The sequence below is a fragment of the Lithobates pipiens genome, unplaced genomic scaffold (assembly GCF_037356315.1).
Source record: "Lithobates pipiens isolate NorthernLeopardFrog02 unplaced genomic scaffold, aLitPip1_a1.2 Scaffold_10, whole genome shotgun sequence".
Lineage (NCBI taxonomy): Eukaryota > Metazoa > Chordata > Amphibia > Anura > Ranidae > Lithobates > Lithobates pipiens.
In genome coordinates this window covers 117,820,073-117,836,189 of record NW_027507686.1, presented here as the reverse complement: position 1 = coordinate 117,836,189, position 16,117 = coordinate 117,820,073, and the positions used below count along the sequence as shown (strand labels likewise).

Genomic DNA, 16,117 nt, shown 5'->3' with positions numbered 1-16,117 from the left:
CCCATTTACTCACTTCCGTAACAGGTATTGTCCTTCAACTTTCACCAGAACTAGCCATTCTGAATATGAATTTACATACGATTCCCAAACAATATCGTAAAGTAGTAACACATATACTTTTAGCTGCGAGACTATCCATAACTAGAAAATGGAAAACTGACTCTCTTCCTACTATGACAGAAGTTATAGAATTAACCCAACTCCACCACTCCTATGAATTGCTATTTCCTAATGACAAATCCCTATATATTAAGGAACAACAACTATGGGAACCTTGGAGTACATGGTACAAAAATTATACTTCCACAATTTAGATAATGCTGATTCTTTAATCATATAGAAGAAAGAACTCCTGTGTGTTTTAATATTTTTTTTTTGGATGGCTTTAAAAATAATTTCATAGCAAAGTGACAAATATATCACATATTTGTTTATCTGAATTGAGCTGCGGAGTAAGAATAGATCTTTATTTTCCTTCATAAAAGATAACTACTGTGTTTGAATTTCCTTTAGGATGTTGGCCTAGGTACTCCAAGACACAGATAGATCCCTGTGAGGGGTGTCCTGGGGTCCAGAAGTGGCCATTATCCATATCGCTATTTATAAATCTTACAATAATTATATTACAGACTTTATTATACAAATTTTAAGAGACTTACTCTTGTTCGAGTCCCTTTATGACTATGAATATTAGATACTTAGGAATACTACTTTATTCTTTATTGTGGATTATTTGTTTCTATGCTATATTATGCTGAGAAAACCCTGTCACTACATTATACTGTGTTATGTTACTTTTATTACTATATATTATTTTTTTGTTTTGTTTTGTAACCCTTGTTGTAACTAACTCTGCTAAAAATCTCAATAAAAACATTTGAAAAGATTTCTTAATCTGGACTCCTACATAATTCTCTCTCCCTCAAAGCGCCAACAGGAACCTTTCCCTACACTGTCTATCTTTTCTCTCAGTGCAGTGTAAAATCGCTAACTAATTAGAATAGATTTCAGAATCAGGACTCCTATGTTATTCTCTCCCTAACAGCAGACAGGAACCTTTCCCTATACTGTCTAAAGCAGAGTGACGTGCTGTGCTGTGTGCCTCTAGCTTAAATAGAGGCTGGGTCATATGCCGCACTGGCCAATCACAGCCATGCCATTAGTAGGCATGGCTGTGATGGCTTCTAAGGGCACACCAGTTAAACAAATGTTGATTGGCTGCTGCAGGGCTTTTTAAAATGCGCCATTAAGTTGCCGAACACCGGACCCGAACCCGAACATACAGTCAATTGTTCGGGCTCGGGATCCAAAAAGCCAAATGTTAGGTACGAACCCAAACACTAGTAAAGAATACATTATCACTTAATATTCCATCAATTACAAGCAAATCCTTTTAACAACATTCAGGTTAAATTCATATTTACACTGTGAAACATCTATAAACAAACATTTACCCATTATCTTCCGCTTATACTATATTCGAGGCGTTTGAGGTACTTATCTTCAATACCTCGCCCCCCCCCCTGCATTCTTCGTCCCTCCTCCTTTTATCATGTACACAATACCCCCTATCCCCCCCAAAAAAAAAACACAATTAAAAAAAAAAAAAAAACCATCCCCCCGTCCCAGCGAGATGGTGGAATTCCAGATTTATAATATATACTCAGGCGGTTGGACTTTACCCCTCATAGACCACTTCCATCATTTTCTTCCATCATTTTCTTCCATCATTTTCTTCCCTTCCTCAGAATACATAAATCTATTCCATATTGACCATGTTTTGTTGTACTGCTCTTTCCTGTTTTGAGCCAAGAGGACTAAATCCTCCATGGCCCCAATCTCTCTTACCTCATTAAGCAACCTTGCTATAGAGGGTGGCCTAGAGTCCTTCCAGCACAAGAACCCAGAGGCCTTAGCCGCATTAATCAGATGACACAGCACTGACTTTTTATACGTCTGCACCGGTAGTTGTGAACAATGAAGCATAAAAAAGGCAGGATCATCTGGTATAGAAAACTCTGTAAATTTTTGGGAAATCTTCTGGACTTCCATCCAATACTGTCTGATCTTTGAACGAGACCAGAATATATGGAGTAGGTCCCCTAATTCCTCCCCACATGAATTCATTGCAAGATGAATAATATTCTTACGCTGAGCTGGAGTAAAGATCTTATTAGGGGGGTGTGGCCGGACATGGAGGAGAGAGAACGCACTGCAGCTGAATCCAAAGCCATCCTGCTCCAGTGGCCTGGATTTTGGCCAGCGGACGGCTCAGCCGACTGCCCGAGAGTCCCCTGAGCCGATCCCGCTGCATTTGAGGACTCCCGGCCATCCGTGCGACCCACGATCAGGCCCGAGGCTGGCTCCATTTACCGGGCATCGGTCGCCATCTTGCGGCCTACACGACCACCAGATCCTTCGCTCTCGAGTGCCGTGGCCTGCGGGAAGAGCGGCGCCCAGGGATAACCGGCCACACACACACACACAACGGAGGAAGGTGCTCCGAGGACAGAGGTAGGAAGCGGCCATCTTAGCACATCCAAACCACAACAACAGGCCCCTCATCCTCCCGGAGCTAGAGCCTATCACCCAGTACATAATAACACCCCACTTGACGGAAGTGGCCCAGAGGAGCCTCCAGATGGCCATGTAAAGACCCAGCTCCCGCACACAAGAGGGCGAACAGCTTTACATTAGGGGATCCAAATAGCTTGTCCCCAGTATGGGGAAATCTAATAAGAGTGCCTCAACACCCCGCACTCAAAGAGACCCGAGTACCCATCCATCAGGTAACATCCCAGAATTATTTAGAACCCACCAGGCAGCGCAACACAAGGCATCACTGGCGTCTCAAGCCGCATCCCCGTTTCGCATAGTGGCTCCACAGAATCGCTGATGGACGGGAACATCAATGGGCTCAGTACCTCACACCCTAGCCTCCTGGACATCCAAAGAGATCTCCAAAAGGTAGCCTTAGACATCAAACACACCTTGATTGAAGCGATATCCGATCTAAAAGCAGATATCCATAAAAATGAACAACCGACTCACTGATGTGGAAGAGAACTCCTGGGTGCAGGCAACAGCGATCAGGCAAGTACAAAAAAAATTTATGACATACACCTGCCACACGTTTGAGCTGCACAGACAAGTAGAGGATCTGAACAATAGGGGGCGCAGGCATAACGTGCGGGTAAGGGGGGTCCCGGAGGGAATAGACCAGGCTACACTGCCACAAGCAGTTTGCTCTATTTTTAACGATCTACTTGACCGCCCCACAGACTCCCCTATTGAGATGGAACGGTTACACCGGGCGCTAAGACCCCTGCCCCGTGACTCGGAACCACCCAGAGACATTGTCTGCTGTATAGTCAACTTCCCCCTTAAGGAGGAAATCCTCAGGAAGGCAAGACACAGAGGATGCATACTATTTAATGGTGCTGAGATAAAACTCTTCCAAGAACTGACACAGATTACATTACAGAACAGACGCAGTCTGCGCCCCCTGCTGAAAGTTCTCTGTGCACGCAATATCCAGTACAGATGGAAATTCCCTTTCTGTCTTTGCCTCGAGTAGAGGCCGCACTGCACTCCTTCAGACCCCAGAGGACTTACCCTCCTTCTGTGAGCAACTAGACCTACCTCCGGTTGACCTGCCTGAATGGTACTCCTACTTCCCTATGGAGCCATGGAAACCAGTCTCCCACAATGCATCTCCCAAGGCGCAAAGACAACGGTCCAGACGTCACAGGCTTGACCCCACGTCACCAGGAGAAAGATTCTCCTGCAGAGATCCATCACTCCGCAGCCTGAGTCCAGCAGACACCCTACGTCAGAACCATCCACTGGCATAAGACATCAAAGTTACAGGATGCTCTGCGCAAACACAATCCTCCCTAACTTTTTCTTGTTTATTTCCACCTGATCCTCCCCTCCCCTCCCCATTTCAGCTGAATTCAATGCAACAGTTTTCCAGGGACCTGGTCCACTTTTGAACACTCCGCATATCAAGCTCATCACCAACGAGACATCAGGTACTATTCGCCTTTTGTTTTGCCCCCCCCCCCCCTTTTTTTAACCACCTATTCCCATGTACATCTGGAACTGCCCCAGAAGAAACCAGCCCTCAGTCCATTATCTTTTTATTTTTAAAGGAACAATAAGGAAAGAAAAATATAATTTTCTTCTCTTCTTTTGCCTTCTTTTCATTCCCTGCTGAGCAACTTACGCCAGGACCCTCATGCCCAATCGATCTCCAATCCCAAGCGTACACTGGCACTTGGTATTGCACAACCTACTGGATCATTGGGGAGGGGGGAGTTTCGGATCCTACCGATAACCCCCTCCAGTTAATTTTGTATTTTTCCAGAAAGAATTTTCTTGTGTTTTTTTTTCTTCTCTTTCAGTATACTGTATGTGTTATAATTAGAATGTATACACATAGAGAGCTGGCAGGTGGAGGAGGACGGGACCCTAGCCGACAGGGGGAGACATTTAGCTTAAGTAAAACCTTACACCACTTAGTGATGATAAACTTAGTTGCCCTTCTGGTGTGGACAACGGTCTTCTCCACATAGCTCACTGAAGTAACTGATCAATTCAATCAATATTTATTATCATCAGTTATGTATTCCTTTGTCTAGTCCCTATAGTTCAGCTAGTCTATCAATACGCAGAGCACATGTTATCGTTAATATCACAATACTATCACCATTGGCTATGAAATCAATACACGGTCTAAGATCAATTAAATCTCATTTATTTCCCAAGGAAATAAGAAAGCGTGCATAAGGTATCAATAGAAGTTACAATAATACATAGCATACAATCAAAGTACAACATAAGCTTTATACTTATCCGACCCTCGTGACTGGATCTCCTGATGGAATAGAGAGACCGAGCTCATTGTTGCAACCCTTTTTGTTAAACATACCTCAGCCATACCACACCCCATAGCCCACCCTACTTTTCCCGTGGACCAATCAGCGTCTCTGGGGCGTTTCCTCCCCCAGGCTAATCACCTCGGACAGTCCTGCCATACTTGGCCTCTGGGGGGCAGTGTCTGCCCATGAATTGCAACTGCTCCGACTGGGTTCCCATCTTGTGGTTCGATCTCGGACGCCCCTCCCGCTCACTAGCTATCTTCTTTGTTCTTGCAGACAGGCCGGCACCATATTGTCTTTGAAGTTCAGTACATTCCAGGTGGGCTGAATAGAACTCATTCTGCTATTCAGATTGTGTCTTGGTGTCACATTCCTTCCTTTTACACGTGGGACTGCATGGTATCAATATGGCTGAGTTCGGCTTTACAAACAGCTGTGTAGATGTATAATATTAATTCCTGTTTGATTCCAACAAAATCCGCTTTGCGCCTAAAAGGCGCACACCACCCTTCTTTAGACACGGCTCCTATTGAACAGTCCATAACTATCTTAACGTGTGTAGTTCCCCAACATGTGCTTCCAAACCAGTACCTGTGGCACAGTCCTTAGCTTGTGTAACGCATGATTGTTTTCAACGAGCGCTCCAGAGACATCTCTCATGGAACAGTACACAATTGTCTTACCACGCTGTGTTTTCAACGTGTGCAGAAACGGGTCCTATGGAGCAGTCCATAATTGTTTTACCATTTGATGTTTCCCAACACGTGCCACTTTGCCACTGAGTGACACATCTCCACCATTCTTCAGCGACAGCTTCCATGTCACCATTCTGTATCTTGGGTATATTCAGGACGGCAGTACAGGCAAGGGGTGTCCATTCATTCACCATTCACCAGCACCCATTCAGAGCAACATATCACCCAGCTTTCAGACCCAGAGTCACGAGGACGGCCTTTCGCACATGTTTTTAACCTAAAACACACCTTTATCACACTACGCCATGACATAAATCAGCCCATTACCCTAATATACATAGGACCCCTCAATTTGCGTATCCCGCTCCTCACCTCCTATACATCCTTGCCGTAACTACGGGTCGGGATTAGGCAGGCTTGCTCACGATGGCCTTCCCTACCGCAATTTTGGCACGTCAGTTTTATTCCAGGGCTCTGAGCTGGCAGCAAAGCCTCTACCACATATGCAGAGACCTTACCGTCAATTCGTCCCTCCACTTGCATAGATAGATGCGAGACCCTCCTATATAAATGTCTGGTCCAACAACACATAACAACTTGAACCAATGACGACACTGCAGCAATAATGAGTAATACCACAACGGGATCAAATAATTCAAAATGCTATTGGCCTTATTGGAATGTCCGAAGATTACCTCCCACCAAGACCCTCCCACATCAGTGTCTAATTGATGCACTACCTCCTTTATTTCCTTCTGATTATGGTATATGGCTATAGTAGCATTAGCTCTCTCTTGCTGCAACATCCTCATGAGGCTCTCATCTTTATCCCAATCTGCTAACCATTCTTGTATCTTATTTCCCATACCAAGGTTCAGGGCTCTCAGATTAACCGGGCGGTTCTGGTTGATATCCACCGATAGGTTGGCCATATGCAGTACCACATAATTCCATTCCTGTGTCTGGATCTCAGAGACACCGCCAAGGGTACACCTTGCTCCCCTTGCCATTGCCAGGTTCACCGAACACCCTCTTTTCATGACTAATGTCACATTAGTATCCTATAGGACAAAGAAGCAAACTCTCCCATGTCCCAAATAATACACTGGTATTCCCTTCCCGGCAATGTTCTCCCCATCCAGTACACAGAGTGACGCGTCCTCCCAACATTTCTCATTCACCACCGTGTATTGGCCTGGCATACAAAGGACGTCATGGTCATGCCTCCGACAGAGGGAAATATCAACCTGCCTCCAGCTGCCATCCTCTCTGATCACATGTGGGTACGTTAGCCTCAGATGCAATATAGTAGAGTCCCCAGTCAGTAAGCCCATTGATGTCACCGAATACACAGATTGGGTCTGAACTTCTGTATATGGGATCAATGAAGAAGCGTAACATCTCTCATAATCCAAGTCAGTACATCCGATCCAGGCATTCGACCACCAACTTGGACTAGTGTAAGAGATGTGTTTTGGTAAGATCTTACTGAGTTGTGACGCCAGCTCATAAGGCCACTTCCCCCCATACAGGGACTGTATAATTAGCTTGATGTTGGTTGATAGTTCCGCCTGCCCCTGCGTGCATGCCAGAGCCCATGACATGTTTTTACCCTGTATCACCACACTATTCACCAACCTCTTAAAATGGCGGATAAAATCTTGAGCTACTTGTACCTGAGTATTTATGTGACGCTGTTGAATATTATCAATAATGTCATTAATTTCTCTCTGAGCAACAAAGCCCCGCTTACTGTCTGAAACTATGGCTGAGAGTTTGTTCCTCAGGAGATCGATGTCCACTCCATTGATAACCCCCATCCCAGCTCCTATTCCCCCTACTATAGTGCTGAATACATCCCTCCTCTTTCGGTCACTCCTCAGAAATAAGCGTCCTGTCTGGACCCCATTCCGCGGAGCAAGCCACTGATATACTGACCGCACTTGATTCAGCGTATATTCAGCACATATAGGGTAATAGGATTTTACCAACCATTGCAAGACATTGAAATGCCATGTGGTGAAGGCATACTGTACCCTGGTAGCCAGTGTTTGTGGTGAGCTTAGATCTATTTGTAGCGGTTCCCCTTTCTCTAATGGAATATGCTCCTGTGTGTGATCACTGGCACTGCTTATGCAGGGTTTCAACCTCTCAGGTGAGACATCAACCAGGCGTATCTCCCCCATGTCCAATTCTGGTGTCCCACATGTCCAGTAACCAAGAGCTTCTCTGTAGGACTGATAAGACCGAGATACTGCCCCCACAAGGAAATTTTCACCCCGTTGATGTGTCATCTGGAGCTCCCTAGTTTGGCCGACAGCCACCCTACTATGCCTAAGTGTCAGCCTCCTGGGTCTCTGTGCCCTATTACTTTGATCATGCCAGTATATGCCACACATAAAAACATATTTCCCTTCTTTCAATTCTTCACCAAAAACCCCATATCCTACGTCCCTTGCTTCCCAAGGTTTAGATAGGTTGGAATCTTTCCCTAACCAATAACCCGTTTCATTCTTATATATAGTCACATCTATAAACGGCTGGAGAGTTTCCGGTATGATGTTTTGCAAGTTTTGTTTATACGCACGTCCTTGAGATGTTGAGTTAGGATTAAATCGTCCAAAAGCAAAAGAAACTTTGTATTGCAAATTGCCCTGGTGACCCCATTGGTATGTGTCCAGTAACTTAGGGCTTTCTGATATAATCCTGACCTTTCTCCTTTCATCTCCCCCCTGCATCCCCTTTTGGCCTAACAAGTCCAACATCGATGATACAATTGAAGTGGATGCATGGTTCTCCTCAGGGTTTTCGATTTCAACATCATCCCCTGAGTATTCGTCTGAGTCAATTTGAGATGTTGCATGGCTCAGTTGGATCGCCAACACAACAATTATGATCCTTCCATCCATTTTTTTTTTCCAGAGACTTTGCCAATCTTTGCTCCACCAGGACTCTGAAAAACAAGAACAAGAGCGGAATCAATTCCTATCAGCAGTACCTTTTACATTGATCAGCATGAACCCATCTCTCTATTTCCCTCTTTTTAATGCCTTTTGCACCCTTGTTATCCATGAGCCGCTTTACTTTGACCACCTGATCACTAAGGGCCATAGTGACTGCGAACGGTCCAGTCCAGTTTGCGTCCCATGAAGACTTGGAAACAAAGTTCTTTACCATGACCCTGTCTCCAATCTTCAAGCTAATGGGAGGCCTTTCAGGCTGCTCCTTCTCTTTAGGTGCCATGTTACTTGCAGCAAATTGCAAATACCTCTGTACCTGTTCTTGCAGTTGGACCAGAAATCTGTCCTTTTCCGCACTCTCTCTCAAGGGGGTACTAAGTATTGGGTCTGCTGGGTGGCTAAGGTTCATCATTCTCCCCGTCATCAACTGATATGGAGTTACTGATGTACCTTTGGCTGTAGACCCTCGTACGGCCATCAGGATTGCAGGCAGATGAATCAGCCAGTTCTTTCCTGATTGCAGTACCATCTTTTTAAGCCTCTCTTTCAATGTTCGATTCATCCTTTCAACCATTCCTGATGATTGTGGATGGTATGGCACATGGAATCTCTGTTCTACACCCAGCAGCTCACAAATATGTTTCATGACCCTGCCGGTAAAGTGAGTCCCCCCTATCGGATTCCAGGACTTTGGGGAACCCCCATCTTGAAAAAACTTCAGCCCACAGAGCTCTAGCTGTGGCCGTAGCAGAGTCCTTTCTTAGGGGCAGAGACTCCACCCATTTCGAAAAGACGTCCACCACTACCAGTAGATATCTGTATCCTCCAGGGGTACTTTGCAATGGACCAACAAAGTCAATCTGTAGGTTTTCCCAGGGTGCATTGGCTAATGGTACCCTTGCTAATACTGGTCTCTGTCCCTTTGGCCTAGGGTTCATTTGTGCACATATTAAACATTCCTGCACTACCTGTGAGACTGTGTTTCCCATTGTCTCCCACCAGTATCTAGCTTGTACAAATTTCAAGGTACCCTGAACACCCATGTGGCCTGTTAACCTGTGATTTTCAAGGGCTAAGTCTTTTTGATGCTGGGAGGGAACTACAAACCTTCGTCCTTCTGACGTTTCTTTTAACAGTAGATCGTCTTCCAATACATAATCTTGGGGAGCATCTGCCGCTTTTGCTCTAAGCTGCTTTTTGATTGAGCTCAAGGCCTCATCCTTATTTTGCTCACCTGCTAAACATGGGGTAGGCATCCTTAGCACCGGCAAGAGTTCATGTGAACCCGCTTTCACCTTCTGCTCCTCAAAATTATGTTCCTCCCACGCCTGCCTCCCTTCAGCATCATAGGGTGTCCACTTGACCCCTATCAGGGCTGCCTCCTTTGCCAGCTCATCTGCCTTGTTGTTGCCCACAGTAACTTCCTCTCCACCTTTTTGGTGCGCTCTCACCTTAATGATAGCCACTCTCTGAGGTTCCACACTCGCTCTTTCCCATATGTCTCTTAGCACCGCACTATGTACCAATTCTCTCCCAGAGGCATCACTGAAGCCCCTTGACTGCCACAAAGGCATGTATTCGGTCAGAGACCTTGTTACATAGGCGCTGTCGGAGAATATGGTTATGGGACCTGAACTGAAATGCGTGATGGCCTCTCTCACTGCCTCCAGTTCAGCTCTTTGGGCAGAAAAGCTTCGAGGGCATTTGGTCATGATTTTCTCATTGGTCTGGGGGCACCACAGGGCATACCCTGTGTGAAAACTTCCTTCATCCCAGTACCTTGATCCATCCACCCAGACTTTAAGGTCTCCATTACCCAATGCTAATCTGAACATCTCCTGTGTCCTGGTCCGATGTACCTCCCCACAGTCATGTTGCTCCCCCTCATATTGCATTAATTGTGGGAGAGTGTAGGTGGCATTGTGGGTCACAGCCAGATTCCTGGGTGTCAAATCCACTAGCCATCTGGCTACCCTTTGGGAGGATACTCCACTGAGGGTACGTTCCAGAAGCATTTTAATTGGAGAATGGGGTGTCTGCAGAATGATTTTACCAAACCCCACAACATGCTCTGTGGCGAGAACCGACCAATGCACTGCCAAAAGGTTCCTGACACATTCATCGAATCCCCTCTCTACCGGGCTTTGTACTCTGGACCAATATCCCACAGGTACCCATTTACCCTGCCTCTCCTGCAGTAACACAGCTGTTATTGCTACAGCAGAGGCGTACACTTGTAGTGCAAAGGGCAAATCGGCATTCGGATTGCTCAAAGCCGGGGCCTGCATCAGACTCACCTTTAGCTCGGTGAAAGCTTGTTCATGCTCTCCCAACCAGTCTAAGGGGTCTGTTTCCCTCTTTTCTCCTTTGAGAAACTCATACAGGGGTCTTGCCTTTTCTGCAAAGCCTTCAATGAAGTCCCTGCAGAAACCAACCATTCCCAGGAACTGCCTCAAAGCAGTTTTAGTGATTGGTCTTGGTAGTTTCCTGATAGTTTCACATTTGTTCGGGTCTGGAGTCCTTCCCCCCTGTGAAACTATCACACCTAAGAAACACACTGAATCCTTCATCAATTGTGCCTTTTTGGGATTTAACTTCAGACCTGCATTCTCGATTAGTGTCAGGAGTTCCTCCACCAGAGCGTAGTGCTGCTCTTTTGTCTCTGTTTGAAGTAAGACGTCGTCCACATATTGAATGATGCATTCTGGCTCAGAAAATGTCTTCAGAATGTCCACCATACAGATGTGGAAGTATGTAGAGCTGGATTTGAACCCCTGAGCCAATCGACAGAATGCATACTGCTTTCCCTGAAATGTAAAGGCTAGTTTGTATTGGCTATCCTCATGTACGGGAATTGAAAAATAGCCATTTGATATATCAATTGATGAGTACACCTTTGCTGAAGGTTTCAGTGCTGTCATCATATCTGGCATCTTAGCAACTACATTTGTAATAGATGGGGTGCATCTGTTTAGCGCACGGAAATCTACAGTGGGCCTCCACCCCCCCTCCTTCTTCACTGGCCAGAGGGCTGCATTTGTTTTAGACTGGCATTCTTTAATTACATTTTGTGCCAATAAATTCCTCACTGTGCTCTCTATGTATGGGATAGATGCAGGTGGAATTTTGTACTGACGCTGATGTGGTGGATCAGGGCCCTCAATTTTAACAATCATGTTTGAAACTCTACCACATTGCGCTTTAGACGTTGCCCACACTTTGTTATGTTGCCACAAGATTTTAGCCAATATTTGGTCCTCTGTTTTCAGTATCGCCTGCGGGTCATTTGTTTTAACTGATGCAACCTCACCGCTGTCCATGACCATGTGCACCTTGCCTTTGTATCTAGACCCTTTCCACAGTACCCAATTACATAGATCGAGAATCAGTCCGTGTGCCTCCATGACATCAGAGCCCAAAATAGTGCCCTCATGTGTTGGGGAAAGAAACAAACTGTGTTCCACACATAACCTCTTGATTTCTATGTTTACGGGTATTGATTGCTCAGAGGGTACTAGTTGTCCCCCGAATCCTCTAAGGAAAATTTGCCTCCCCGCAGGATCCTTTTGAAGTTCAATGCTAGTTATGCTGACAGCTGTCCCTGTATCCAAAAGTACATTTGTGCGATGGCCCCCTATCGCCCCTCGGATACGTGGTCTGCCGCTTTTGTCCCTGTCCAGCTGACATATTAGGGACAACTCCGGGGCCTGACATCCCTATGGTTTAAAATAAGGATTGGTTGGGGGAGGGATTTTATACTCCTCGTGGTTTTCCTTAAGCCTTTTTCCTATCCTCTGTACTTCCCCCCGAAGAGAACCATATATTGTAGCATCAGGTGCCTCGCTTGGCTCCTTCGCCACCTTATCTGGTCCAGGTTTTTGCTGTTCCTTCTTATGCCAAGGCTTCTTCTCACCCATGTTCCTCCTAGGCAGTTTACAGTCCTTTATCACATGGCCTGTAGTGCCACATCTGTAACACCTGCCTGCAAATCTCACTCTAGCTTCGCTTTTAACTATCTCCGCAACTCTTTTATGGGGCCTATTGTCTTGATCTGTCTCCCGAACCCAGTCCCTTAATATGTTTATAAAGGTCTGATACGAGGTGGCGTTCCTCAGTGCAATTCTGGTATGGTAATCTATACATGTGCATTTATTAGCCATAGAACACAGAAAGCTACTGTCATCAGGAGACATATCAGGACAATTGTAGGTGGCTTTATAAATGGAGAAGTATTCACTGCAAAAGAGTATTGGATCAATTCCCCTCCTAAACTTTGTATTTTCCAGGGCGTCTGAACCCCTAGTATCTCTTCCTCCCATTATGCGCTGCATTTCCCTCATTCTATCTGCCGAGTTCCCCCAATTTGAGTTTAACTCGGGAGATAGACCTCTATGACTCCCGACTGGTGTTTGCAGTTTTTCACACAGTTGCAATGGAAGCCATGCGCGGAGGAGTGCGCATGCATCCCTATTGTTCAAAATGTACTGTGCCACTACAGCTTCCAGCCTGTTCGAGAGACTAATGGGTGAAGCGCTAGTGTCAAACTTTCCCAAAATCTGGCACAAATTTGTGCGATCTTGTATGGAGAGTGTTGTGGATTGGGTGCTACCCTCCCTTTTTATGATATCTAATCCTTGTCCAGTCCTTTCTGGCACAGGAGTGAAGAGAGAAGAACTTTGATTCGGGGACTCTTCAGCATTGTCAGCCGAACATACTGGTTGCTGTTCGATCGGTATCCCTTCTCTTTGCTCCTGTGTCACAATGGAATGTGCATCTTTGTTAGCACAGCAATGGCTGTGCACGTTCTCCATTGCCCGTGCTCTCAAAGACACAATAGTATGATCTTTTTGGGCTAGCTGACTTTTACATTCCTGTAGCTCTGCCCTAAGCATTTCTATCGCATTTACATTCCCAGCCTCTTTCTTTTCTAAAGATGCGATACACTGTTCTCTCAACATACATGTTTCCTTCCATTCATCCAACCCCTGTTCCAATACACTATTCTCAGTCACCAATTGTTCAATCTCATTCCTCATGTCCTCACATTCACAAACATCCGCGTCCGCATTTGCCGCTATAGCTGCAATATCTCTACTCGCATTTTCTATCTTTCCTAGTAACTCTGTTCTATCCTTATACCACTCCAACTCTTTCTGTTCTGCAATTTCTTTCATTCTCAGCAACATGCATACAGAATTGGCTATTCTCTTTTTCTTGCCCTTTTTTGAAGATTTTTTATACTTTATGGCATCATTATGAGTATTGCATTGTTTCAATAGATCATTGAATTGGTGTGTTAACACATCCTTTCCTATACTGTTGAATTGAATACAAGCATTTTTCCCAAGAAACTCTTCAAGGATATCCATTGACATGCTAATTAGCCTACCCACACTACGGTTGCTCCACCAGTTGCTTAGACAATAGAAAACAGACAAACAAATGGACAACCCCCTCTAGTCCTACCAAAAAAAAAAAAAACAGATACGAACGTTTAAATCTACAGTGACTTGTGGTTCTACAGCATACAAGACACAAGGCACACTCTTAATCAATGCCTTGGTCTTCTATTGAACCAGAGCTATTTCACTCTCACGTGGGTAGAAATAAAAACCTATATTTCCCCCACTTTTTTCTTTTTCCTCAAAGATGTATGGTAATTCCTGTCAATCTCTAACCAACACTTTGCATTAGCAATACACTAAACAAACAGATACCAAACACACAGACACAGATGAAGCTGTTTAGAAGCTAGCTTTGACCTGTAGTCCCACTCCAAATAAAAAAAAAAAACGCAAAAAAAAAAAAACGCAAAAAGCCAAAAAACAAAAAAACAAATACAAATCCGTTTACCCACAAATTTCTTTAGGAGAACACACTCTTATTCAATGCCCTCCTATCCGATAGCAGGCCATAGGGAATTTCTATTGGGACAGAAAGCTTTTTCACAATCACGTGGATATTTCCACTTTTCCCTCAAAATTGTATGGTTTATCCTGTCAATCTGCGGTTATATCACATAACCAGGGATGATCAGTCCCTATCTCGCCAGTGCGACAATTTGCCCTCTGGTTACAGGTCTGCAGCAAACACAACAATAATGTACATAGATAGATATATATATATATATATATATATATATATCTATCAGTCACAATTCTCACCAGGTTTTACGCGTCCGTTCTACCAGTGAAATATCTCACAGAATCTTCCTGCTCATCCAAGCGTGGTTTCAGAATTCGCGAGCCAGCGCCAATCTTGTCCACACTAGAGATGACTTTCAGTTCTGGGTGTCTTTGAGGGTCCTCGTGACTTACAGGGACTCAGAAACAAAAATACATTATTGATTTTTGTGGATTCTGTGTAAAAATACGTTTTACACGCCTTCTGGGGTGCCAAATGAAGTAACTGATCAATTCAATCAATTATTATTATCATCAGTTATGTATTCCTTTGTCTAGTCCCTATAGTTCAGCTAGTCTATCAATACACCGAGCACATGTTATCGTTAATATCACAATACTATCACCATTGGCTATGAAATCAATACACGGTCTAAGATCAATTAAATCTCATTTATTTCCCAAGGAAATAAGAAAGCGTGCATAAGGTATCAATAGAAGTTACAATAGTTACAATAATACATAGCATACAATCAAAGTACAAAATAAGCTTTATACTTATCCGACCCTCGTGACTGGATCTCCTGATGGAATAGAGAGACAGAGCTCATTGTTGCAACCCTTTTTGTTAAACATACCTCAGCCATACCACACCCTATAGCCCACCCTACTTTTCTCGTGGACCAATCAGCGTCTCTGGGGCGTTTCCACCCCCAGGCTAATCACCTCGGACAGTCCTGCCATACTTGGCCTCTGGGGGGGCAGTGTCTGCCCATGAATTGCAACTGCTCCGACTGGGTTCCCATCTTGTGGTTCGATCTCGGACGCCCCTCCCGCTCACTAACTATCTTCTTTGTTCTTGCAGACAGGCCGGCACCATATTATCTTTGAAGTTCAGTACATTCCAGGTGGGCTGAATAGAACTCATTCTGCTATTCAGATTGTGTCTTGGTGTCACATTCCTTCCTTTTACACGTGGGACTGCATGGTATCAATATGGCTGAGTTCGGCTGTACAAACAGCTGTGTAGATGTATAATATTCCTGTTTGATTCCAACACTCACATATTTAGAGTATTACTCTTAGCAGAGGCTACGCTCTATAAGATGGTATACCTCTTATCCCTCCAGCAGAGGACTACCGTCTTCTCCTCAATTGCCAATGGAAACTGGGGTTCCCTGCTAACCATTTAGAGACAAGTAAAACATACCTATGCCCCACGCACTGACCACCGACTACCCTCCTGATACCCGCCATTACTTGACTTATTCTTCTCCCTGTAAGCCAGACCCGGGTGTAGGCCACAGTTATCCCTATAGCGATACCAGCTACACACAAATACATCTAGCCAAGGGAACACAGAGGGAATCCTATACACTGAAAACCGGATCCGGCCATAGGCGGTTTTCTATACTTGCACAGCTATACACATTCTAGCGTAGTCCTGGGCTATTAAT

At 44.8% G+C, this 16,117-nt stretch overlaps 2 protein-coding genes across 2 annotated transcripts in view; one reads left to right on the top strand and one right to left on the bottom strand.

The window, feature by feature from the left end:
- RASGRP2 (RAS guanyl releasing protein 2) overlaps nt 1-16,117 on the top strand; it is a 1,719,722-nt gene that overhangs the window by 41,209 nt on the left and 1,662,396 nt on the right. The window lies entirely within an intron of this gene.
- LOC143925673 (posterior protein-like) lies at nt 12,153-13,724 on the bottom strand. The gene has a single exon (XM_077450138.1). The coding sequence runs from the start codon at nt 13,722-13,724 to the stop codon at nt 12,255-12,257; it is 1,470 nt and encodes a 489-aa protein (XP_077306264.1). The 3' UTR covers nt 12,153-12,254.

Bases quoted from the DNA above. Each gene is read 5' to 3' on its own strand.
- LOC143925673 (XM_077450138.1), bottom strand. From the start codon at position 13,724: ATGTTGCTGAGAATGAAAGAAATTGCAGAACAGAAAGAGTTGGAGTGG.